At 42.4% G+C, this 27,198-nt stretch overlaps 2 protein-coding genes across 8 annotated transcripts in view; one reads left to right on the top strand and one right to left on the bottom strand.

Moving 5' to 3' along the window:
* Positions 1-1,984: 1,984 nt before the first annotated feature.
* Positions 1,985-23,285, top strand: LOC105920090 (immunoglobulin superfamily member 21). 2 transcript variants are annotated; one of them, XM_036142237.1, is made up of 10 exons: positions 1,986-2,144; positions 8,310-8,422; positions 11,078-11,199; positions 11,307-11,425; positions 14,005-14,120; positions 16,063-16,564; positions 19,021-19,121; positions 20,501-20,693; positions 20,772-20,810; positions 22,948-23,285. In XM_036142237.1, exons 1-10 carry the CDS (start codon positions 2,081-2,083, stop codon positions 23,031-23,033), a joined length of 1,455 nt encoding a protein of 484 aa, XP_035998130.1. In that variant the 5' UTR covers positions 1,986-2,080; the 3' UTR covers positions 23,034-23,285. The 2 variants fall into 2 exon arrangements, with proteins under 2 accessions (XP_035998136.1, XP_035998130.1); XM_036142243.1 differs by lacking the exons at positions 20,501-20,693; positions 20,772-20,810 and having other exon boundaries at positions 1,985-2,144.
* vps13d (vacuolar protein sorting 13 homolog D) overlaps positions 23,237-27,198 on the bottom strand; it is an 86,647-nt gene continuing 82,685 nt past the window's right edge. For all 6 annotated transcript variants that reach the window (XM_036142228.1, XM_036142212.1, XM_036142221.1 and 3 more), the window contains 3 exons: positions 26,291-26,422; positions 25,966-26,206; positions 23,237-24,088 (listed from right to left, as the gene is read on the bottom strand). In XM_036142228.1, coding sequence (XP_035998121.1) covers positions 23,957-24,088; positions 25,966-26,206; positions 26,291-26,422 — 505 coding nt within the window. In that variant the 3' untranslated portion in view covers positions 23,237-23,956. The remainder of the gene's footprint in view (positions 24,089-25,965; positions 26,207-26,290; positions 26,423-27,198) is intronic.

Below are 27,198 nucleotides of genomic sequence, written 5' to 3'. Positions count from 1 at the left end.
TGGTTTGTGTGTTTCATGCACTGCAAAAACAGAACTGAATCTAAGTAATATTTTCTTAAAATGAGTGTATATGTCCTTGATTTTGCACTTGAAATAGGAACAACTCATCTCCATCATCTTATCAAGTGCAGTATGTCTAATTATCTTATTTAGGGGTAAAAATACTATTTACTGTACTACTATAATATTATTTACCTGCTCAAATCTAGGACAAAAACACACATTTTAAGAACATTTGACTTATTTTTAGATCTGTTTTTGCAGTGCGCCCTACTAGTTTCCCACTCTAGTTGGCTTTCCAGCTGCAAGTATTTCTGTTCGTTCTCTCAAACCTGTTTCTTATCCAGATTGATTATTGCCCAGCAAATTTAAGTTCCTGGTTTCTGTTCAGTGGATCCTTAGTTAATCCGAGTTAACCTGTTAGTTTCTACGGTCTGTAACCTTACCTGAAGTTCTGTTCATTAAAGTCATTTACCTTTTTGATGCCTCTGCGTCGCCTTCACTGCACCGTTGGTCCTCAACAATCGCAAATCATGACACAACCACCAACAACTTCCAAAGTGGGAATGTTTTACTGGCACAAACAAGTTCTTTGGGGCTCGGCGAGAGGTGCAGAAAGGCGGGGGAGAGAGGTATGTGTTGGCAGAAGATGATAATAATAATAATAATAACAGGTTTAATTTAAGGACAGTGTTGGAAGAACGGAGAGTGTGTGAGGGACAGTAAAGAGTGAGAAGGTCTTTTAAATAAGACGGTACGTCATAGAAGAAGAAGAGTTCAGCAAGTGACGATGATGATGAGGGAAACGGATTCTTACTGTTTTGGGGAGATGGTGAAGGTGTAGGCTTAATGATCCGTCGTTTCCAGGTGGAGGTGGTGTCGGTGGAGTACGGATGCTGCTCCCCAGCCGGTCGAGGAGAGCAGGAGGGGCGGAGAGGAGATCATCAGAGGGATTTCCAGAAGGATTCATCTTTGAACTCTGAGGACCAGGACCCAGCGGACGGAGGTGCTAACTGGATATGAGATGAGAAAATCTGCAAGGAAGGACACAAGGAAGTAAGAGAAAAGACACAGGAAGATCATGAGCCAAGGTTTTACCACTCTGTGAGTTTAAACAATCTGGCATCTGCCTCAGGGAAACCCGCTCCAGTGAAGCTCCTGCTGATGGGCTGCAGCTGTGAGGAGCATCCCTGTGGTGGAAGAGGGGAGGCGGGGAAAGCTGCACGCCGCTCTGAGGATCTGAAACGCTTTAACCTCGTCTTCTGCTCTGGTTGAATCTGCTGACGGAGGGCTGCGTTAAAACCCAAACCCTCGTTTTTGTGTAGAAAATTAAAACAATGCATCATCACCTTCCCAGTTCCCAACATGATCTACTTTGTCTATCCGGGAGACAACATCCTGGTAAAAATAAATTTAAGGTTTTAACCAAAGCTGTGAATAATTTCGACCGACCGACCTTAATTTTTGTGCAGAGTTCCCACAACCTACAAACTTCCCTGTGAGAAACTTGGAAAACTGCTTTAAAACAGAAACCTGCAGAAACCTCCCATAACTGTGCAGACCTCCTGGTCCGGACGTCTCCACCAGCAGCAGGCCTGGGTTAGGATGGAGCTGCAGAGAAAAGCTGCTCAGCATCACGGCTGTCTCCAGCTTTCCCAGCCTGGACCCGATCAGGCCTCGTTCAGACGGCCTCCACCCAATTCACCGCATCAGGTCATTCAGCATTAAAACTGGATTAAAATTGGATTTGATTCTGAATCTGACTCTATTATTGGATCGAGTTAAAGGTGGATCGGACCGATATGCTGTCATATAATTGGATAAGAAAGGAGCTTTTTTTTTTTTTTTTCGGTAAAGTGTTGCTTTAATAATACATGAGGGTGACATGATTTTACATTAAGTTATGGGCGCTGAGAGCCACAAAGAGAGGGAGAGAGAGAGATGGAGGGAGTGGGGAGAAAGCCGCTGTAATCCGCTGACTATAAACCTGCTCAGATCCATGCAGCCTCAGTGTGAGATAAAAAAAACACCACCCTGGTAGCAGATGGAGCATCCAGAGGTCTGAGCGGCTCCCAGCAGGATGACGCGTCCTCTCGCTCTCCGCTGCATCCTCCTCCTCTCACAAACTCTCAGTCTGACTGAAGGTAAGTGCAGCAGCCTTCATCCTGAACTCCTCCTGCAGCAGCACGCCTCAGGGGGCTCGCTGTGTCTTTATCGTCTTAGTGTGGGACCCCCCCCCCCCCATAGATGCTTTACCTGCGGGCAAACACCAGCTTCTGTCCTCACAAAGTCTTTTTTTAAAACAGCTTTTAGCCTCACGATGCAAATGTTCACTTTCAACAACAACAAAAAAAATGTTGCTTGTGATCCTGTTGGTGTTCGTTTTTTATCTTTAATCATCATCACCAGAAGCAATGATCTCAGTGTTTTAGGTTAATCACGCCTGACTGCATCTCATTCCTAATAATGGCTTCAACTCATTAAGCGGCGTGCACAAATGCGCAGCGGCACAATTAAAGAGGCTTTTAGGATGTGGTTCAGTGAAAAGCTTTGCACTGCAGAAAGGGAACTAAAAGCAAATAAAATTTTCTTGATTTGAGCAGCTAAATAAGATTATTTGCAAATGGAATGAGTATTTTTCCCCCTAAAAAAAAAAAGGTAATTAGGGATTCTGCTCTTGAAATAAGATGATGCGGATGAATTGTTCCTATTTTAAGCGCAAAACTCTTAATCCACTGGCAAATACTGTTATTTACCTCCTCAAATCAAGGGAAAATACATACATTTCAAGAAAACTTTACTTATTTTTAGTTTCCTTTTTGCTGTGTGGATTTTGCACCTTTTTTTTTGCATCCTGAGAAAAAGATTTGTTGCAGGATTGCTGCGTTGTGAAATGTGCATGCAGGTGTAAATGAATGAGTAATTCCTGCAGAACATTGTGACACTGTGAGGAGATGCATCGACCGATTTGAATCAAGTATGTGGGACCAAAATGATAACTAAGACTTGCAGGGCGCTTGCCTTTGAGCACCAGAGCTGCCCAGCCCTGTTCCCACCTCACCTGGACGCTTGTTGACACACGCCCACCTGTCCTGGGATATAAAGCAGGCCACGCAAACACAACTGTGGTTAAAGATTTTCCAACAACAAAAATTCAAATCTGCTTGTGAGTGTTTGTTGCACTGAAGCAAAGATGTTGTTGTAGATTCAGCAGGCAGACTTTTATTGTCAGGCCTCGTGTTGAGACAGCTCTGCGGCGTCGGAGCAGGACTGTTATCCAGTGGGTTACCTAACGCTGTTTGGAGATGTTCCTTTGGGGATGAAAGAGCGCATTGTCTGACTCTGGGCCATATTGCTTATGGTAATCTGTACTTTGAAGTGATTAAATGCTGGTGCCTGTTCAGAGCACAAAGTGCATGGATGCTAATCCCCAAGCAGCATTCACAGATTTCTGACCATGATCTTAGACACTTCAGCCTGCAGTATGTGTGTGTGTATGTGTGTGTATATATATATATATATATATATACGTTCATCAGGGTCTGATCAGACAACCAGGACCTGGTTCCAGTGATCCAGGTCCTGAGTCTGCTGGTCTTGAGAGAATGCTTGTGGACTTTCTTGCTCATCGTCTTTAGAAGAGGCTAAAAATGTTGCCTCCACAGCAATGCTGGCGGTACTCTTATCTCTATTCAAAAAGACAACCTCTAGGAACTGAGCACGCGCACTGACCTTCTTTTTTTGGACCATTGTGGGTAGAACCGGTCCGGTTAAACCCCCCAACACACCTGCTCACCGTTCACAACTGGGACCTTGTAGTAGTAACGAGTCCAATCGCACCACAGAGGGGACGACTGGACACCGTTTGGACATTTTGGTCCAGGGGTGAACTCACTCGTGGTTCAGGCAGTAATTGCTCGATGTTAAGTCCTTTAGAGGGAACAAAAACTTTACAATGATATGCAAGGCAAGGCAAGGCAAATTTATTTATATAGCACAATTCAGTACAAAGACAGTGCAAAGTGCTTTACATGATTAAAATATAGCAAAATAAAACAGAATAAAAGCAAGTAGGAATAAAATGTAGATAGAAAATAGAACAAAAAAGTGGTGATTCAGTTAACTAGAACAGTTGAAGGCAATCTTAAACAAATGTGTTTTTAATCTTGATTTAAAGGATCTCAGGCTTTCCACACCTTTACAATTTTCTGGAAGTTTGTTCCAGATAAGTGGAGCATAGGAACTAAAAGCTGCTCCTCCTTGTTTAGTTCTGGTTCCAGGTATGCAACCTGTACACAAAGCTGCACTTTGCCTCGTGTCAATGCGCCACGTCTGCAGTGTCGTCCCATGAAAAGATAAATAAATACACCAATAAAACACACGCACCGCCCAGCATCATGCTGCCATTTCTATGTTTCAGGGTGGCGATGGTGCGTTCAGGGTCAGAGCCGGCTCTAACCAACGTGCCGCCCCCACCCCCCTCTGTCCTTAAATACAGAACTTTTGAAAAACAAAACAAATACCCATACCAGAACAAGAAAGAAAATTAAGTAAATAAACAGCATTAATAGTAATACATTATAAGTATAATAATTAACTACACAGCTTGTACACAGTCACTCTATATATTAGCTACATTTTCATTATGAAATAACTATATGCAAAAGCTAATATCTATAAATAACAATAAACTAAACTATGTACAAAAAAATGCATTTTGTGGACCTCTAGTGGTGCTTTTTATTACTGCGTCCGTCAGAATGATAAACTTCCACTAACCCCACCTCTCCTAAATATCTGCTTCCCAAGAGTCATCCATGACGTCATCATATGACAACTCATTGTGGTAATATTAATTGGTCCTTGCTTTAGTGCAGTTGATGCTTTGCAGCAAGGAGGTCCTGGTTCTGCATGGAGTTTGCATGTTCTCCCTGTGCATGTGTGGATCCTCCCCGGGTACTCCGGCTTCCTCCCACAGTCCAAAAACATGACTGTTGGATGAACTGGGGACTCTAAATCACTCTGTGCGTGCATGTGTCACCCTGTGATCGACAGCTGACTGTGTTTTTTGTTTTATTTGATCTTTTATTATCAAAAATATCAAATTCTCTCCTCCACTGTCGCTTCATGCATGCTCAGTATGAGGGATTGCTGCAAAGCCATCAACAATGCAGACGACTGTCCACTGTGGCTCTACGCTCTTTCAGGAGGAGTGAATGCTGCTTGGAGAGACTTGATGCAACCTGCTGGGTTTCCTTAGAGAGGAAACTTTTTGACCAACCTGGAGGATCTGATGGAAGCTGACTTTGGAAAGAGCCTTGAGATGACATATATCATGAATTGGCGATATATAGGTGAATTTCAATTTAAAAGAATTGAAAAGAAAATCTAAGCTCCAATATTTACAATAAAAGCAAAGTTATCAGCAAACAAAAAATTAGAGAGAGGAAAAACATTTTAAAGACAAATTCAGAAATTAAACAGATTCTTCTTTTTCAAACTGTTCCCAACCGTGCAGTGATCCAAAAGGTTCTTCCCAAAGTCCTTCATCTATCGCCGGCACCGCCTTGTAATGTCCCCTGAGCAGTCCACCAAAGACTCTCCACCGGTCCAGTTTCTTCTTTTCATGGAGTCGGTCGTTTCTGCGGATGTGAATGGTGCGTCTCGCCAGTGAAAGCAAAATGTTGCAAAGAAGCTATTTTGTTGAAATGGATGGCGTCTGTGCGTTGCCCTAAAAAGTCTCAGCCGGTCCCAGTCTTGCTCTTTCACCATCACATCTAAACAGGCGGCCTCCTGCAGATTTGAACGTGTTGTTCCTGAAAAGTGCTACATAAATAAACTTACCTTACATATGTTCCTTTATGACCTGTGGAAAAGGGCAACTGGAACTTCTTATGGGTTTCTTGCAACCAAACCTTTCCTCTTGTCATTCTTCTATAGAAACACGATCTGCGGCGTACATAACTAATAGTTATCCTGTCAACAGATCCTCCCACCTGGACAAAAAACAATTTAAAATACAGTCATATCAGTTTCTAATATGTTTACTTTTCATTTTCCAATCCCCCAACAGTATTTTATTTTTTTTATATCAGCAAAGCAGTTGTTTGCAGGTTACTGAGAACATTTTGCTTTGTTTTTTTGACCTCATTTAGATATGTGTTAATCTTTCTTCCACATTGTTTGTGTGTCTGGAGAGGCCAGAGACGGGCGATGCACAGCTCTTTGGATGAAAAGCTCTAGGGAGGATTAAGAGGAAAAACATGGGGAGAAAAATAATCTGCAGCCGCGGTGACGTCAGGCCGTGGTGGAGGCGACACGGGCCCCTGCAGCCCTGCCGCTCCCCAAGGTGCCCTTTCTCCCCACGCAGGGCTCGGACTGCGGGGCAGGATGTGGATTCACTGCCGCCAGGTAACAAACACCTGGCCGGCTTCATCCGCCTGGCCGCTTAAGGAGACGTTCACCGGGGAACAGAGGGCCCCCCTTCTGCAGGAGATCTAAGCCGAACGTTATCCAAGTCACTCCAGACTGTGTGGAAAACATCTTGAATGTTTTCTACAGGGTTTAAGGCTGAGAAATAAAAGAAATAAAACCAACCACTGAGTCCAACACAGCGCTCACACTTTATATCCTACCCAGAGTCGCTCTAAACTTTGTGGGAAGCGTAACTCCAACCAACGCTGAGTCTGTTTTTCACGAGCAGATATCAATGTTTTACATGTTTGCCTTGTTTTCTACAGCTGTGACTTGTTATTTCACTGCGTTTAAACACTGAAGCTGAATTAAAATCAGCTCAAAGTTTCTAATTGTTTAGATTTATAATAACTAAACTGCACAGACATACACCAATTATGCTATTGTACATATCTGTAAAACTCTATTTATAGTAATATCCACCTGTATATTATATTCGGTACATATCCAGCTGTAAATATAGTTCACAATACTAGGTATCCATATATTATATTCATTGGACAAATCTATCAGTAAAATTCTGTTTATAATAGTATTCATCTCTATATTTATTCAGTACATATCCATGTCCTTTACTTATGGAACCATTGTTTATCCTGCACTTGCTGCTATTGCACTTCTGGTTAGACTTAAACTGCATTTTGTTGTACCTGTGTAATGACAATAAAGTTGAATCTAATCTAATCTAATCTAATCTAATCTAATCTAATCTAATCTAATCTAATTAGCAAAAACCTAAAACCTAAACTCTAATGTTAGAATATCTACATCATGAATTCTGCAGCAGGACGTCAGTAACAGCCTCTCACTAAAGCATAGAAACCACGTTTACTTATGTAGAAAACAACATTCTGCTGGAAACATTTACATCGTTTCATCCGTTCTGATGTTCCTTTCCCACTTCCCGTGTTCTTTAACATTTTTACAGCTGAATCACACCCAGACCAGCACCTCAGAGAACCAAATAATGACTGGAGTACATTAAAATATATGAGTATGTACAGCTCCTCCCAGCTTTTTTAATGTCTAAAGTCTTGCAATTACCTGCCTGTGTAACTTCTCAGTTATCCGGGTCGTTGCAACAGCAAACAGGATTAAAGCAGTCGGACTTTCTCTCAGTTCTTTGTGGAAACCTTTCAACGCCTATCCAGGAGACTTTGTCAGTTCTGGTGGCTCGCTCTGAGCGACCTGCAATCTTCCAAGTACAATTTATCCAATCCAACAATCATTCATACCGCTGCCAGAATCAAGATTTAAACTCATTTTTTTTTAAATTAACCACGTTTCTTTTTCTTTTGCACGTGTCCTGTGACCATGTAGAGGATTCCTACTGGCAGCAGGACAGTGTTACGTTATGAAAAGGATCTCAGGAGACGTTCTCCTGATTCTGTGATTGACATTATTATCAAATCAGGATCGGATCCAGCATCAAAGTAGGCATCGATGTAGCAGTAACCTGTTTGCAACCATTAAACAACAGGTGTGCACACTGAGGGGGCGTTGGTGCTGATGATTCCTGTGCAGGAGAAGATGCTCACCTGCTGCTGCCGGTCAGTCAGGAAGCTGCTGGTGGTCCACCAACAGGTTGATTGATGGTGTCTTCTAGACGTCAGCAGCTTGCTTCACTCTCCAGACATCTTAACCGAGGTTGAGAAACAGAATCCTCTTCCCCCAAAGATGACATCCAGGCTTCGTTTTGATCTCCTAAACTCTTCTGGATGGACGGGTTGTCGTGTGATTAAACCAAACGGGACATTAAATTAAACTAAATGTGCTTCTTTGTCTCGATGGCGTTCCAAACACTTGATTTCTGCCCATTTTTGCATCACCTGCAGGTTATTTGATTGTTTCCATGGACCCTCTCCCCCCTGTGGTCATCGGAGACACCATCACCCTGAAGTGTAACTTCCAGACAGACGGTTCCCTGCGAGAAATTGCGTGGTTTCAGGTACGCGTCTGGGATGATTACCTGCAGGACTGAATGTAGAAATGATAATTAACACAATAACGGCTAGTAACAGTGGATGTCAGTGTACTCACCTCCTCTAGCATTTGTTTTGGTGATGCAGAGACCTCAGGAGGAGACAGAGAGAAAGAAAAGCTCCTTTTGCTTCTTAAAAAAAGGATAAAACCCAGTCTGGAAAACAGTGTTGATCAGCCATTAATACCCACCTGCCTCGTTTTAAATACTCTACGGCTAGTTTTCGCCACCAAAACTACAAATACTCATCGTGGTTTCACAGATCGAATGAATAAAATGTCTCATGGTTACACAGATGAGATTCACCAGGCAACGTTTAGCTGCAGCCGCTGGTGTCTCCTGCTAACATGTACAGATTTTTCTTTTGTGGCCGCTGAGAGTCTTTATTGTGATAAAGGTAATAAAATGTTGGTGAGACAGCGGCTCAGAGACACAGAACCAGACCTAATGTTCAAGCTGACAGTGCTTCCTGGGAAGCTCACCGTGTCTGATGAGATTTAAATGTTGAAGTCAAATAAGACGGCCACTTTACAGACTCTCTGCATCCATTCACATGCAGAGTTTGTATTCCCAATTATTCGCTTTTGACCAGGTTATGAGCATTATTCTTATTAAATGATTTATATCGGAGCACCATTTAATCATCACCACACTGTCAGCTCACACACAAATAAAATGGTAAATAACCTTAAAGTTTAAAGAAAAAAAAAACACATAAAACTGATCGCTGCTTTTCTCTTACTGTTAGATTTACCAGGAAATAGTTACAATAGCATGCAGTACCTTGCAAAAGTATTCACCCCCCTTGGTATTTTCCATGTTTTGTTGCCTCCCAGCCTGGAGATAAAATGAATCGGGAATTTGCAGCATTTTATTTACAGATTATGCCAACAACTTAGAAGGTTAATTATTTTTGCTTCATTGGGAACAGAAAACTTTAGCGTGCAGAACTGTTCACCTCTCACACCTGAAGTCAGTACTTTGTAGAGACGCCGTTTGCAGGTCTGGATCCGTCTCTGTGAGCACCGGGTAACAGAGATCTTCACGTCTCACCACACATTCTCAGTTGGATTGAGTTCCGGACTTTGACTAGGCCCTTCCAACGCATTTTAAATGTTTACCCATAAACCCCTCCAGTTCTGCTTTAGCGGTCTGCTTTGAGTCGTTGTCCTGCTGGGAATTGAACCTCAGACCCAGTCTCAGATCACAGGAAGTCTGACACCGGTTCTGCTCCAGAACATCCCTGTATTCAGCACCATCCATCTTTCCTCCGCTTCGGACCAGTTTCCCAGTCCCTGCTGCTGAAACGCATCCCCGCAGCATGATGCTGCCACCGCCGTGTTTCACCGTGAGGGAGGGACTTCTGGGGGTGATGTGTTGGGTTTGGACCAGACAGCCTCTTCCTTGGTGAAAGGTTCAGTTTTAGTCTCATCTGAGCAGAGCTCCTTCCTCCATGCATTTGAGGAATTACCCACGTGCCTTTTGGCAAACTCAAAACATGCCTTCTTACTTTAAACACTAAGTAATGGCTTTTTTTCCGGCCACTCTTCCATAAAACCCAGCTGTATGGAGCGTTCGGCTTATTACGGTCCTGTGGACAGATCCTCCCGTCTCTGCTGTGGACCTCTGCAGCTCCTGCAGGGTGACCTTTGCTTTCTCCGCTACCAGCCTCACTGCTCTGAGAGACGTGAGGCTGGTGCTTGACATACAGGATGCAGAAGTCTGTCTATACGTACACACACACATATGTGTATACTCACATGGATCCACGCATCTGAAGCAGACACCACTGGACCACAACTATGGCACTTTTGAAGGTAATAGGTTGCAGCAAAACGATTTATTTCTCATTTCACTTCAGCAACATGAACTAATTTGTCCTGATCCATCACATAAAAAAGTATTAAAGGTTGGAATGTAACAAAATAAGAAAAAAGACATGGGGGTGGGGTGGGTACTTTTGCAAGACACTGTTGTTGATTCATCTTGTCAGAAGGCGAAATAGCCTTATGAAGGAAATAAAAAGGCCTCGGTGCTCACCAATTATTCAGAGCACCTATGCCCTGCAAAGTTGCCATGAAACAGTGACTAAATCCCTTCTTTTAAAAAAAAGAAAACAAACATGCAGGTCACTTGGTTTTTCAGCTGCAATATGCTAATTAGACTGCTTAGTCTCCACACATGTATTTAGATGAGCTCTCTTAAAATTAAAAGTGAAAAAAAAACTTTAATTTTACATTAGTTTAACCTACTTCTGTGTGCCGAGTCGGTAGGTCATGTTCAATTAGCCATAAATGAGGATTTCTGTCTTGATTAGATCAAACTGTAAACCCGTACCTCTGTGGTAGTTACATATTTACATTTTTAATGAGAACAAATGTCCTGAGAGCCACCAGGGAATGCCAGAAAGTATTCAGGGATGTAACACTACTCAATATGTACTTCAGTTGCATCCTTTAAGTATTATTTTCTATCCCATTTACTCCGACGAGACGACATTTGTTTTAACTGTCTATTTATTCATAAAAGGAAGAAATAAAAAGGAAGGCGAAATAGCCGTTATGAATGTTATTCAATCAACGCTTCCAGTACTTTATTTTTTTAGATTGCTTTGTGTTGCAGGTAATCGAAGGAGGCAACGCCAAACAAAAGATCTTCACCTATGACTCCGTGTACAACACGAGTTTCTCCAACTCTGAAGACACAAACAAACGCGAGGAGCTGGTTTACCACTCGACCGTTCGGTAGGACAGCCTGCAGCTCACCGTCGCTTACGGTTTAATCCAGTTAAAGGAACAGTTTAAGCGCGGGATGCATTCACAGTTTCACGTCTGACTTTGCTTGCCAACAGACTTGCTGAGGTGCAGCTGGAGGATGACGGTCTGTATGAATGCCATGTGGGCATCTACAGCAAAGGTTCCAGAGACAAGCTGATCGTGGCCTCTGGCAGCATCACTCTCACTGTTATCGGTTTGTACGCTTCTCATCCTTGTTTTCATACATTTTAATCATCATTTTAAACGTTCAATACAGTGGAAACAATTCATACCTCTTGCAAACAGCTGATTATTACGACTTTTCAGAGCAGTTTAGTGCAGGTGGAACTGGTTTCAAAGCAACGTCAGTAGATCACGACAGTAAGGAGGGAGGTGACCCACGTTCCATCGAGGAATTGTTCCGTTGAAGGACATCAGATCCAACCTAAACAGCATCTTTTGTACTTTTTACAGATTTTTATTTTCAGTTGTGGTTGGATGAAACAAAGCATTTAGCCAAAAGTGGCACGAGGTATCAGTGCAGAACACATGAACTCATTCAGTGAATGTCTCAGTTTGTCCCGTGAGGAGGACGTAGAAGAAATGTCAGCTCGGACACGCAAAAGACCGGCACCCTACCCGGGGATTTAAAAGCTCTTTGAGGTGCAAGAAAATCCACACAGTGGAAGACGACTGATGCAAAACTTGTAATTTGTTGGTTCTGCTCCAGTTCTGACCAGCATTGTTAGTCTGACGTACGCTGGTGTGCGCCGGCACTCCTGTTGATTTAAATATCTCTGTGTGAGCAGAACAGTTTCTACTGGACAGATGTGCTGTGATTCTGTAAAACATGACAGGAGTGAATGGAAACAATTACAAGTCTATTCTACTGATTTGGTTTTAGCAGAACTACAGAGTTGTAGCTGTCAAAATGTATTATTTCTTGTTTCTTTGGGGTGATGCTACACAGTAGACAGCAACTTCGATCAAACAGATTATCAGACACACACAAAAAATACCTCAACAACAAACAAACATGCAGAAGTAAAGTTTAAAGTGAGGGAGAGATTTAATTTTCATTTTAAGACGAGCCATAGATGTATTCGAATATTTTTTACTAACAATACACAGTTTATAAGTATACTAAAGTAAAAATCTCCATGAAAAACACATTTCCTACCTGAAAAACATCATGTTTCTATGTCAGGGTGTCAAACTCATTTCTATATGGGCCCACTTAGACATCATGACGTCATTAAAAGGGCCGGTTGCTCCTGTATAGATGATACTTTTAAAGTTGATAGTGTGGTGACTTACACTTTAAACTCATCATTCTGCATCACTTTTTCTCTTTATGGACATTTATGGGTTGTTTTAATGTGTTGTGGGAAAACTGACCTCTAGTGGCAGGATACTGTTACTACATAGTTTAAAAAATTAACATTCGCTACTGGAGGCACAGTTTCAGCCACTTTATACAATTTAAAAGGACACATGCCTCTACTTTATGACAAAATATGCCTTTTTTTGGCTCTTGAGGGCTGGAAAAATTGCCTTGAAGGCCAGATTCGACCCGCGGGCCTTGAGTTTGACATGTGTTCCCTGATTATTTCGATGGTCGAGTGCTCAACTCTTCAGGAGCCATCTGTGGTGGCTGTGGCGTGTCCTCTGTTGAACTTTAAAAAGTTCTCAGTTGCTATCTCCAATAAAAAGCAGTTGGGTTCTGCCGGTCCATATGGAACATTATCGCTTTGTACGGTTGCCCAGGTTCTGTTTCATAAAGGCCTCCAAACGTTGTCACTGTGTCAGAAAAGTGTGTTTTGAGATTGAAAAACAGCTAAAAGGGTGACTGAGATTCATCTACGTTAATATTCTCCAGTTTGATTTTGCCCCTTTGCTAATATTTCAGCTGGAAAGATGGAAGAACTGAATCAGTGACCAGAATACAAGCTGATCATAATGAACTTCTCAGCCTTTCATCCAAACTGGGAGAAGTTCATAAATAGAAATGTTGGTGACATAAAAGCTCTTAAATTGGTGGCAGTCGTATTAAAACATGAGTTATTAAGGTGGTGAGGAACCCTCGGCTCTGTTCCAGCTGATTTTTCTGACATGGAACATCTGATTATAACCATATTTCTAGAATATTTTTCTAGAGCCGTCAGCTCCTTAGAGATTAGATGAATACTAATATTAATGCTAAAATATATGTAAGAAGCATAACAGTCAAATAAGCTTAGAAACAGCTTCTTCCAAAGAGCTGTGAGGGCAATCGCCCCCTGGTGGGAGACTGAAGTCCAACACTTTAAAATCACCCCACTGTTACTAACCCGTCATACGTTACAGTCACCTTAATGTTACTGCCTACTGCACACTATCTCTGAATATCTAAATGCATATTTCTGTAAATGATGCCTCAGATCATCATTGTTCAATAAGCACCTTACTAACTCATTATCTGCTATCTGTGACTCAGGAAGGACACCAAGTTCATACAAACTTTTGAATCTTCATCTTTTTATTTTTTTAATCTCTCTTGAATGCCCTAAAAACAAACAAACACTGTAATCCTTGTTCAATGCCTGTCGTCTTTCTTGTGTGTACTCTAAGCTGGAGAGGCCAAAATTCAATTTCACCACCGTAACACGCGGTGACAATAAAGAATCTCAAATCTTTCAGTCTCATCTTAGATTTGTTTTCCCCACAGCCTGTACTATATGAATATAAATCCATTCCAGTCTCACATTACCTCTGTCTCTTTGTGTGTGTGTGTGTGTTTTTTTTTTGTTGCAGTACCCCCCAAGTCTATTTCTGTGGCAGCAGCCAACAGCCCCGCTCCATTCAGCCGCTACGAGGCCAAGAACTTCACTCTGGTTTGCATCGTTACCGGAGCAAAGCCGGCTCCCTTGGTAAGACGGATCAGTCGGCTTGTTATCTCCAAAGAAGAGCTCGGCCCCACATATTCTAATGCCGGGCTGTACTCATATCCCCCACCCCTAAAAAAAAAAAAAATGCATTTTGCAAACAATTTATGCTCATGGGAAGATCTCAGCGGTACGTGGATGAAAAGCGTAACAGAGAGAAAGCGGCTGCTGGGATTCTTATTGCACGATAGCAATGAGCTCACAGCTGGATTTGACACGAAACAGACGAGAAACACGAGAGAAATGCAGCAGATAGAAAGTTTTAAATTGAAAAAAGCTATTTATGGCTTTGCTCTGTACCCTGCACAACCTCTTTGCCAGAGCATTTAGCATTAATACCAGAGGATTAGTAAACAGCTGCATTTGTGATAGAATAAAATCCAGAGGCAAAGAAATTCGGCTTTTCAAAATCATTTATAATCTACATAAACTAATCTTATCGTTACAGAGATTAATTTAATAACCGGCTGCCAGCTAAACTTTTCTGCAGACGACTGTAGCTCAGAGGGAGGAGCAGTCAGAAGGTTGTAGGTTCAACTTAAGCTTTCTCCTTCCCATGTCAATGTGCCCCTGAGCAAGGCACTTAAGGTTCCCTGCCTTACCGAATGGTGCATCTGTGACTGAACGTGTACACATTAGTGAGTTTGATAGGGTGAATGTGGCTCGGGTGTAAAGTTCTTTGATTGGTCAGTATTGGCAGGTCAGTCCATTTCTCCTGCTTGTTGCTGCTAATTGGCTGTGAGGGCGAGGCAAATTTATTAGTATAGCACATTTCAGTACAAAGACAATGCAAAGTGCTTTACATGATTAAAACAATGGAAAAGAAAAACAGAATAAAAGCAAGTTGGAATAAAATGAAGAAAAAATTAAACAAAATAAAACATGGGAAAATGGAAACTAAAAGAAAACATTAAAAACAGTTGGACTACAAAGTTGAACTAATGATGTTTCAGTAAAACAGTTTAACTAGAACAGTTGAAGGCAATCCTAAACAAATGTATTTTTAATCTTGATTTAAAGGAACTCAGGCTTTTAGCATTTTTACAGTTTTCTGGAAGTTTGTTCCAGATCAGTGGAGCATAGGAACTAAATGCTGCTTCTCCATGTCTGGTTCTGGTTCTGGTTCTGCAGAGCAGGCTGGAGCCAGAAGACCTGAGTGGTCTGGAGGGTTGATGCCCTGATAACAAGTCTGTGATGGATTTAGGTGCTAATTCAGGGATTTATAGACTAACAGAAGGATTTTAAACTCTATTCTCTGAGATCCAGGGAGCCATGGAAGGACTTCAGAACCGGGTCCATGTTCTCTACGTTCTTAGTCTTAGTGAGGACACAGAACCAGTCTGTCTAATTCAGGATTTCTATTCATTATTAGTTTGCAGATCCTCTCAGGGGTCACCTGCCTCCATCTCACCCTATCCTGGCTTCTTCGACTGTTAAACTATCTCCATGTCCTCCTTCATTTAATCCACAAATCTTCCTTTCATCCTCTAACCCTACCCCTCATTCAGAGAACGTCCAAAGCGTCTCAAACTTTCCTCTCCAACATTATTTCCAACCAGCTCCTCAGATCTACTCCATCCTGATCACTCTCAGCATCTTCAGTCCTGCCGCCTCCAGCTTCAGACGGCGCCGCTGTCTCCAAACCATCACAGCTGGTCTTACAGTCCTTCCAGTCTTTAAGCTTTCCTTCTGTCAAATGCACAGACAAATGTACCTTCTGTGGGACTATAAAGGGAAACATACACACATGCATATGTCTTGCTTCTGTTGATCCTCGCTCTTTATCTCACCAAGGCAAACCACCATCTTTTTAAGTTCTCCTCCACTTGCTCTCTACTTTCACCAGAAACTACAATATCATCTGCAAACACAGTTGTTTCACTGTAATGTGTGACGGCATAGCTCAGCTTCTGCCTTTGTTTTTCAGGTTTACTTCAAACGGGACGGCGAGCTCATTGACGTGTTTCCCACAGCTCGGTCTTCTTCAATGGTGGGACACCACAGTAGGGGCTCCGGTCCCAACAAAAAGCGCGCTGGGAACCAGGTTCTCCCCAGGGGGGACGTCGATGACACCAAAATCCAGAAGTCCCTGTCCCTGCAGGACCAAGCGGGGAAGCTGACCCAGCTCGGAGAAAATGAGACAGACAGCTCTGAAGAAGGCAAAGAGGAAGGATCCAGGTTAAAGCTGGAAGCGACCACAGAGGCGATCCCCGAGACGGTGGTGAGCCGGGAGTTTCCCCGCTGGGTCCAGAGCAGCGACCCGCTCTACTACTTCCAGCACTGGCAGCAGGTGGGGGGTGACGGCACCATGGAGGTGAGAGCCATGCTGACCTGGAGCCTCAACCCGCAGCTGGATAATGAAGCCCTGTTCAGCTGTGAGGTCAACCACCCAGCTCTGTCCATGCCCATGCAGGCCGAAGTGACACTCAGTAAGTTCCCGACTCCTTTACCGAAGCTCCGTCATCTTCCCGCGCCCTGTACGCATCTTTATATACCTTTTAGTCACATAGCAACCACATATTTAACGTATTTTATGTCACAAGTTGATACAGAGTCGCTGAGAGGGTAGCCTCTCTTTTGAGTTATGCCTCTACCAGCTTCATGCTTCCAGACCCTGAAATATCTGACCACTCTTCTTTGGGAAATAGCACAAGCTCAGTCAGATCGGTTGGAGAGTATGTGTAAAAATTAAATTTTCAGTTCTTGCCACAGGTCTTCTAATGGATTTAGATTTGGACTTCCTAACAGGTTTAAAGCGCTTCCTTGGTAGCTCTGGTCTTGTGTTTTGAGGTCGCCGTCCTGCTGGAGGATGAAGCTAACCAACCTGTAAGATAAGATAAGATTAGTCTTTATTGATCTCACATTGGAGAAATTCACTTGTCACATCGGCTTAATAGTCAGTCAATAGTCAGGAGTAGTAAAAGGTGCATCAGTTATATACAGTGTATCTTCCTATATACAGTGGATCAAAAAGAAAATGAGAAAGAAATAAGTAATAAAAGTAATAAAAATACAAAAGAAATCGGAGTAGGCAGATGATGTCATGTGTACTTCCCGGTTTTTTTTTTATATATATATATATATATATATATATATATATATATATATATATATACTCACCGGCCACTTTATTAGGTACCCCATGCTAGTAACGGGTTGGACCCCCTTTTGCCTTCAGAACAGCTCAATTCTTTGTGGCATAGATTCAACAAGGTGCTGGAAGCATTCCTCAGGGAGTTTGGTCCATATTGACATGATGGCATCACACAGTTGCCGCAGATTTGTCGGCTGCACATCCATGATGCGAATCTCCCGTTCCACCACATCCCAAAGATGCTCTATTGGATTGAGATCTGGTGACTGTGGAGGCCATTTGAGTACAGCGAACTCATTGTCATGTTCAAGAAACCAGTCTGAGATGATTCCAGCTTTATGACATGGTGCATTATCCTGCTGAAAGTAGCCATCAGAAGTTGGGTACATTGTGGTCATAAAGGGATGGATATGGTCAGCAACAATACTCAGGTAGGCTGTGGCGTTGCAACGATGCTCAATTGGTACCAATACATATATATATATATATATATATATATATATATATATGTATAATACATATATATATATATATATATATATATATATATATATATATATATATATATATATATGTATAATACATATATATATATATATATATATATATGTGTACATATATATATGCCTACATACACATATATATGTACATATATATATGCCTACATACACATGTACTGACACAGCAGAAGTTCTTCCGGATCATTGCACAGGTTGTAGCACAGTGTATTCAATAGATTATAGATTATTGCACATTAGTTATTGCCCAAAGTTATAACAGTTGTGGTTACAGTTATTGATAGCAGCAGAAGTCACTTCTTTCAGGATTATTGCATTGGTTATCACACAGTGAATTAGATAGATTATTGCACATTGGTTACAGTTACAATGCAGCATTGTATAATCTGTTAGCAGCAGGAATGAATGACCTGCGGCAGCGCTCCTTTTTACAGGCAGGGTGTCTAAGTCTGGCACTAAAGGAGCTGCTCAGCTCCTCTATAGTCTGGTGCAGGGGGATCAGTACGACAGATTCCCCCTCATACTGGAGAAAAGTGTCCACACAGCATGATGCTGCCGCCACCATGTTTTACTGCGAGGGTGGTGTGTTCACAAAGGCCAGATTTGTGGAGTGCCTAACTGTGCATCTCTGCAGCTCCTCCAGAGGAACCTCAGGCCTCTTGGCTGCTTCTCTTGAAAATCTTTTCACTTTACAATTTCAGATAAAAACCCAATAAATCACGCTGAGATAATATGGGGGAAGAATGTGTGGTCCTGAGAGGATCTGCAACCGTGTGGTGAATTAAAGCTTTGTCAGGGTTCAGTGTTTGACCATCTTTGTCCTTTATTTTACTAATGAGTACAGAAGTTGCCTAAAGTCTGGGTTGAGTCATTCTAGATGGGCTTGAAGCAGAGGATTACCAAATGTTAGTGTTTATATAAAGATAACCATTAATGAGCAAAGGGCAACGAGGATTTTATTGAGGGCAGGCAGAGATTTTTATACACCAAAGATGTGCAGCACATATAAAGCACCTAGTTAATTTATTCTGCAGTGTATTTCTAGTGTTTCTCCACTTCTACAGTTAAGGCCAGAATTATTCATACTAATCACAGATTATGGATATATACACACATATGTATACATATGTGTGTTAACTCATGTTTAGGTCCTTAATTCTATCAATGTGTCACGTGACTGTTTCGTTTATTGTGTGTGCGTCCCTTTGGTGCTGCGGGCGTTTAATCATGGAGCGCTGGGTTAAAACAGGGCCTTCCTCTGCTCTTCCCTCAGCCGCTCCCAGAGGACCCAAACTGGCCACCAGGCCCAGCAAGGCCAAAGTGGGAGACACGGTGTGGATGTCCGTCCAGGGCTTCCAGCTGGGACCTTCTGCTGTGAGTTTCTGACACACTGGCTGTGGAAAAAAAGTAACAATATGAGTCGGAATATCACGTTCTAATCCACAAAACTGCTAAAAATGTAACGGTAGAGATGTCTTTGAAGAGGGAAAAATAAATGAGGAGCTTGCTGGATTTTCTTGGAGATGCCGGTGTCTTCTTCTCTGAGGCTGAACCTCCCAGCTTGATGTTCTCCGTCGACGTAGAGAACGCTTCTTTCTGCTGCAATGTTCTTAGCAGACGTTTTCTGCCAGCGAGGCCGTTTAGTTGCAAAGTGACGATTGCTGCACTTTTCTCTGGAGGCAACCGCCGTCAACAACAAACAGGGCAACGATTTCAGTTCCTCGTCTCTAGAAACCAGTCTGTGCTCTAGATCAGGGGTTCTCAAAGCTTTCGTGGCCATTGACCTCTTAACAGCGGTAACATCTTTAGATTCCTCATGCTGATTGTATTTATAAACAGCCTTTTGTACTGTTAAATACATTAGGAATTATGTATGTTTTTAAATATATATATGTATAAATGCACCTAATAAGAGAGGTTTGGAGGAGATTAGATCCGCATTCACGGTGTAACTATTTGCATACTTCTTAACTTTAGCTGATTTAGCTTTTACCTTACTTGATGAAGTGGGCGGAGTTAAATATTTGTCCGATGCTGCCTCAGCAGAGCGTGCTCAGGCCTGACAACATGCGTTTTATGGACCCCCAACCCGTGGTTCGCGGACCCCCCGGGGGTCCGGGGACCCCAGTTTAAGGGGCCGCTGCTTTGGATTGACTCTTTCACAGCTTCCCACCCTGAGGACGATGCACTGAAACTAAAACATTTGGTGCAAAAACACATTAGAAATTATTTTTTAAAAATAATTTAGTCTTTTTTTTTAAACATTTTGTCAGGTTAATGGGATTAATATCAATGCTTTCTGTTGGAATTAATGATTTAAGCCTGAAGGCATCGGGATGCACGGTGATTTATTTTCTCAAACCTTAAACCCAGTTTAAGGGGCCGCTGCTTTGGATGAACTCTTTCACAGCTTCCCACCCTGAGGACGATGCACTGAAACTGAAACATTTGGTGCAAAAACACATTAAAAATATATTTTTTTAATAATTTAGTCTTTTTAAAAAAAAATTTGTCAGGTTAATGGGATTAATATCAATGCTTTCTGTTGGAATTAATGATTTAAGCCCGAAGGCATCGGGATGCACAGTGATTTATTTTAGTTTCTTCCACTTCCCAGTCAAGCACCACTTTGAGTTTGTCTCACGAAACCCAGTGAAACGCAGTTTGTCTCGGTGATGCGCCACACTGGATCGGTTCTAACGCGACTGTTGAAGGCTGCGGGACACCAGACACGTCTGCATGTGTCTCCACAGACCAAGGTCTTCCCCGAGCCCCTGTTCACCTGGACCAGGGTCGGTGGGAAGCTGCTGGACGGCAGGGAGAAGCACGACGGGAGGGAGCTGGTTCTGGAGAGGGTCCCCGCCGAGCTGAACGGCTCCATGTTCCGCTGCACGGCGCAGAACCCTCTGGGCTCCACCGACACGCACATCCGCCTCATCGTGTTTGGTGAGTGTGTCTCTCCGCGTGGCCCTAAGGCATCCGCTCACGCCGAGCTCACGGACCGGGTTTCCCTTTGTGTTACAGAGAACCCGAGGCTGAAGAGAGGGAGGAAACATTTCATCGGTGAGTCCACCAACAGGCAGGCTCAGCGACAAAACTCACCACTGGTTCTGATTAATCCTCCGTGTTCCAGGACCGTCAAAATTAAGAATAACGCGTCAATGGCTCAGAAGAATCGAAATGTCCAACAAAATTAAAGGAGCAGTTTTAGGCAAACTTTTGATCTGAAATGTGGTTTAAATCAGGCTTTCAGCCAGACAGTTTATTGGAAAATTTATTTAAACTTTCGAGATCAGGACTTCTTTCCTGTCCAAGAGGTCAGCGCAGGTCATCGCAGGCAGACAAGAAGAAGAAAACAACAGAAAGAGTGATCTGACAAGTAAAATGCAGCTGTTATTGTTACGGTAACACTTTTACACTTAAAACTAATAAGATTTAAAACACAGGCGCCGTTGGAAGGGTTTCTGTTGTCGGTTTCTTTAGATGGAGTCGAAGGCGTTCAGTGAAACCGGTTCAGATTGTTTCAGTCCAAAATGGAGGAAAAACTGAGAGCTTTCTTTTCCATTTCAGTTTGACCACGAAGAGCAAAGAAATACAGCCTTTCAGTTTTAGTGGTAGGTCTAGTACTACCGTATTTTTCGGACTATAAGGCACCCAAATATTTTATTTTTTTATGAATCCCATTTGAAATTTTAGAGCCTTGCTAAAATTGGATCCAAGCTCTGTTGCACACGATGAAGCCATATTTAAACCATATCTATTTAAGACCTAGATAAAGTAGATTAGTTGCTGATTTGTCTTTGCACACAGTTATCAAGCTTGGCAAAGAAACTGTGAAATAAAAATAAATATGGAACCAAATAAGCAAAAATAAGTCATAGATTCAACAATAGAATAGGAATAAAACAGTGTAAGAGCCACTGAGGAGTCTGTGTCTGGGTTTCATGGACAGTTATAAACAGGTTTTAGGTGAGAAAACTATGGAGAACGTTGTGAATAGTACCGACGAGATAAGAAATAAGTTAAATCTAACTAGATAAACATCTTTTTGACATACCTTTCACAGAGCAATCGTCATAATTACTCGTAAATTCACACCGTTCTGGAGGAGCTGCTGGTTCATCAGGTAACAGGAACAACTTCTTTTAATGACGGCCTCTAGTGCTTCCAGTTTCCTTCACCACGGCCCGTCTCCAACGGTTACGAAGGAAGAAAACAATTATCAGAGACTAAACACTTATAATATGCATATATTTATTACAATTGGAATTTCAAAGGGAGACAAACACTTACGTTACCATAAATCTTCATGTAGTATATTACCTGACGTCCCTCTCCAGGTGTTGTAAGGCCTTGTCTGCCTGATAGTTTTAATAGACTGAGCAGCCAAAACTCCAGTGTCTGTTCGTGCCTGGTCTCTACAGAGCTTGAAAGAGTTTATTGCTGCCATCTTCCCCCTCTGTAGACTCCCAGCCAGTTTTAGTGATAAAAAGACAACTCTTTGGGCCTTAAGAAAAATACACGTTTAACCCAAAAATGATTATATATTTCCATAACACTTCCCTAAACAAGCAACCAGATTTCCTTCCTGTGAAAAATTATTTTATTGTTTTATTACAGAGTAGATGCTCCAGATTCCTGAATCCTGACGACACATTCCCCGCAAAAAAAAAAATAGACACAAATTTGATTTAAAAAAAAAAACTTGATATAATCAAATGAAATCTTCGACGAGCTTCAATGGGAAGTTTAGACGACCTTTTAAAGCCAACAATAAAAGTGTTTAATGGTCAGAATTAAAAGTCTTGCAAAGACGCAGACTGAACAGGAGCATCACACTGCAAAAACGGAACAAGAAATGAGTAAAATTTTCTTAAAATCTGTGTATTTGTCCTTGATTTGAGCAGGTAAATAAGATGATTTGCCAATGGAATAAGAATTTTGCACGTAAAATAGAAACAATTCATCTCCATCATCTTATTTCAAGTGCAGTATGTCTAATTATCTTATTTTAGGGGTCAAAATACTCATTCCATTGGCAGATAATCTTATTTACCTGCTCAAATCAAGGATGAATACACTAATTTTAAGAACATTTTACTTATTTTTAGATCCGTTTTTGCAGTGCAGGTATGTTGAGCAGAGATTGTCTGGAAGCAGGAAGCTGCTGCATGAACTTTGTGTCCTTGTTTGTGTGCAGCCATCAACGCAGCAGCCATCCAGCACCGCCTCGCATCAACCCTCCTGCTGCTGCTGCTGCTCAGATTCACCTGTGAGCTGACATGACCCGAGCTCCACGCCACCAGCGGGACACCAGCTGCGCTCCGAGGATCTCCTGGTCGACGCTTCACCTCCACCGGAGAGACCAGACCTCAGAACTGGAGGCCCCCCCCTTCAGACATCAGACGCTGCAGGATCCTGCCTCTGTGGACACAGTCGACTAATCGACCAAAAACAAAACGCGTTTCACGTCCTTAAATGACACAAACTCACTGAAATGTTTTATTGCACAGGTATTAAAGGGCGAGTTTAAAATGGCACGTGGCGGCCTACAATCAATCATCAGTCAGGAGGTTTCATTTTATCTTTCGCATTCACCACATATCAGAACACTCCCGCTCCCAAAACCCAGACAAGCAGCAGCTTCCGGAGGTTCCTGCAGCCGTGGCGTTCGGACGCGGCCCGTAAATGTGAGCGCCGTGACCCAGCAGAAAGCAAACCTTCATCCCCTGATATGAAGCAGAACTCTAGTCAGATAAAACACTGAGAGCTGCAGCAGCTTTGTCTCCAGACGGAGTGACTCCAGCAGGGACTCCTTCACATGTGCTTTTTAAACCCCGCTGGGCTCGTTAAAATCCTCCACGGATAAAAGATGGAGGTCTGTGACGGTAAAAAAAAAAATCAGAGCAGTCGTTACCTTCAGGCTCTCCCGACGGATCTGAAAGTATTCGTTAAGAGCTCAGATGGTCAGCTTCTTGTTAATATCCTATCTTTATTATCACAACATATATACAGTTTACAGTGCTTCTGTGTGGACATATTTACAGCTCTGTGTGTTGAAGAACACCCAGAACAAATAGTGCTTCGCTCAGTTCTCATAGTTCTTGTCTCTAAAAGTGCTCGGCAGGACGTCGGGTCACAGGTAGGTGTGTGTTTTCCCTGGTTTCTCCAGAACCCCAGGGCGCGCTCTGCGGACCCGCGGGTCTGGATCAGAGTTCGAGCAGCAGGAACTCCTCATTCTCGTCGGCCGGCAGCATCAGCTGCTGCTCGTAGTAGAGGCTCTTGGCGTAGTTGATTTCCTGGGAGATCTTAACAGCGAGGGTCTCGCTCTTCACGTGGACCTGGAGACGAAACGCTTACAGTTACAACGTGCAGGAACCCCCGACGTCAGCGGCGTCCAAACTTTGGTCACGTGGGCCAAAATCTTCCAGTCGAAAGTCACAGATGAAGAAAACATGATGAAATATATATATATTTTTTACCTGCAATATCTTCTGTAACCCTTTAACTCTAAATGTATCATTTTTGATGCAAATATTTCTGAGACAGAGTCAGTATTGTTCTGAACATACAATTTACCACATATGAATGAATATATTTTAAACAGTCCAGAAAACACTGCAAAAATGTATTTATTGGTCAAACGTCTCAATTATGATACAAATTTAAATGTGAAAGCCTGGTGTTTTATTCTTCTAAAGCAATCAAAACATGTTTTCTGTTTCTGAAATGTGAACTTTCCTCACAATTAGCTGTATAAGGCTTTAAAGGTGCATAGACACGGGATTTGGCTTTTTTATATATTTATACGTCAGCAGCTCACTCTGGTTGCATACAAAGTTTTTATGAAAGATTATCACCTCCTGCTGCCGTATTAGTTGTTATTTTGGTGTTTTATGCTTTGCTTTTGCTCAATTTGATAGTAAATAAAGCCTTTCATGTTTATTCTATTTATTTATTTATTTTTTGAGGTTTTTACAGCACTAGTGGCTCCTTTTTTGTACAGTGGGCTGATAGGAAAGGGGGTACGAGAGAGGTGGAGAGACCCTAAAACTCAGTAACACCTGCTTCATGGTCACGTGATCTATTTTTGCCTCTCAGGTCAGAAAAAGTGCTGCTCGTACAGTTTTAACCGCTCCCACTTACGTAACTTGTTTATAACGGTACCCAAGGCTGGACGATAATTCAATAACAATATATATCGATCAATCAATGAATTTTGATGATAGCAAAAAAAAAAGGTCAATAAAAAGTTCAACAGAATAACAATATTCCTTCATTTTGCATTCTAGTCTATCATGCAGGTTAATATTACAGTCGTTACATCCTGCCAACCAATCACAATGCAGACCCAGGTACCAAGCTCTGCCACCTTCAAAGAGTTCAGAGAGCACGTGTTCTTTTTTCTTTTTTAAAGGCATACTATGCAACATTTTTCAGTTAATTAATGTGTTCCATACCGTTTTGGATGATTAAATGAGTCATTTCAGGTTGAACTAAGGTTTTCCCGGCCGCCCTGGTGGTCTGTGGGGGAAATACCGCACTTGTAATTGCAGGAGCCCTCGGCCCGCACACACAGGCTCAGAAGTCTCGTGCATCGCGAGAGTCGGTCTTGCTTTACGGCGAGAACTCCATGTGTTTTTGCCCTGCAATTCACTATATGCACGCACGAAAGCAACAACAAAGAACCGCGTGTTAACGTCAAATAAACATGCAAGCATATCGAGTTTTATTATTATTATTATTATTTTTTTTTTTATGTTTTTATGTTGGCGAGGCGGTAGCGTGAGTTTGCCGAGGCGGCCGCCTCACCAAGATAACGCTGCGGGAAGCCTGATGTTCATACCTTCACCAGAACAGCTGAGCATCTTTACGACAGTGCACTTTTACTTTCGCCCTCTAGGGGGAGCCTCGCTGGAAAATCAACCCCAGTTGCATAGTATACCTTTAAAAACTTGCAGTTTTGGTAAAAAGTTGGTTGAATAAAGGGTTGAGTTTGAATTCAGTGTTTGTGTGTCTTTATCTAAAAATAGGTTGTTTAGCAACAGAATAAAATGACCAGGGCTGCACTTAAAATATATATTTTGAATTTGTTGTTAATTAACGATATCGATCAATATGATTTCTATTTTATCGATATGCTTTTTTACTACATCGTGCAGCCCTAACGGTACCGTCTCTACAGTACAGAGATGCCGCCGGTGGCTCAGAACCTCACCATGGGTTTCTGGTGGGAGGGCCCAGGAATAGCCACCCCACTGCTGGTGTTCTCCGCCTTCTTGGTGAGCTGCACGTAGACTTTCCCATGATCCTTCGACACCAGACAGTGGTAGAGGTCGTCGTATTTGACCTCCAGGAAGATGCCCTCCCGGTCCACGTAGTCCCCTGGCTTCAGGAAGTAAACCACTTTGGAGGAGATGAGGACGCAGTAGGTGTCGATGGGCTCCACAGCTATGAACCTGCCCGCACAGAACAAGCGACGGGTCGTAAAAATGTGTCAGGAGGGCGTGCAACGTGGTCCTGGTTAATCCTCGGCAACTTACAGCTCGGAGTGAATGTTGTCCGTGAGGCGGAAGAGCTGCTCCTGACCCTCCGCCTGTGTGGCCGAGTATCGCGGCAGCAGACCCTGAGGACCCTTACAGCAGCGAGGCTTCCTGACCCGCTGCGCCGTGAGTCTGAACACGACACAAACACAAACACTCAGCCGTCTGAGCAGCGCTGAGCCCGCCGGGCCCTCCGAGAAGCTGAAGGCCGGTGTAGGCATAGACATAATATAAGAGTAGACGCGTCATTGGGCGGGTTCTGCCTATGCTGCGATGCGTCAGAGCGTCCGCCATCTTAAATGTGGCAAATCTGCAGTTACTCAGTCACTTAAACAGTATCAGAGGGACTTTAATCTCAGAATATACTTTGTATTCGTAATATTTTTTTTGTAATATTACAAGTTTATTTTCGTATCCCTTTACATTCATTCTCCTGAATTTATTCTCCTAAAGAATAAAAATATTTAAAATAATCTAACCCGGCCCTATTACTCCAGGAGTGAAATAATTCTGCAAACTGTGACTATTCTGGAAATGTTCCCCCTTAATTCTTATATGACGTTTTTCTCAGAACATTACCACTTTTATGTTTGTTTATTTTTACTTTGACCTAGGACTTTCTCATATTATTTTACCTCTTTAATACTCACCCAAATATATATATATTTTGGGTGAGTATATATATATAGCCTGTGTTACCACTCTGCAGCTGTAGTGTGTCTAGTTTTGCAACATGGTGCAGCTTTAGTTTATAGAAGGCAGATACAAGTAGTGAAATCAGCCAGAATACATTTCCATGCAGCACAGGAATGAGGCATCTTCTCTGATCCACGTTCACAATAACAGAACTCAACTTTTTTCTGCAACATACAATATGGCGGTGACGTTGTCGTGCGAACCTGCGCCCT

This window comes from Fundulus heteroclitus, chromosome 1 (assembly GCF_011125445.2).
Source record: "Fundulus heteroclitus isolate FHET01 chromosome 1, MU-UCD_Fhet_4.1, whole genome shotgun sequence".
NCBI classification, from domain to species: domain Eukaryota; kingdom Metazoa; phylum Chordata; class Actinopteri; order Cyprinodontiformes; family Fundulidae; genus Fundulus; species Fundulus heteroclitus.
This window is presented reverse-complemented; position numbering and strand designations above follow the sequence as displayed.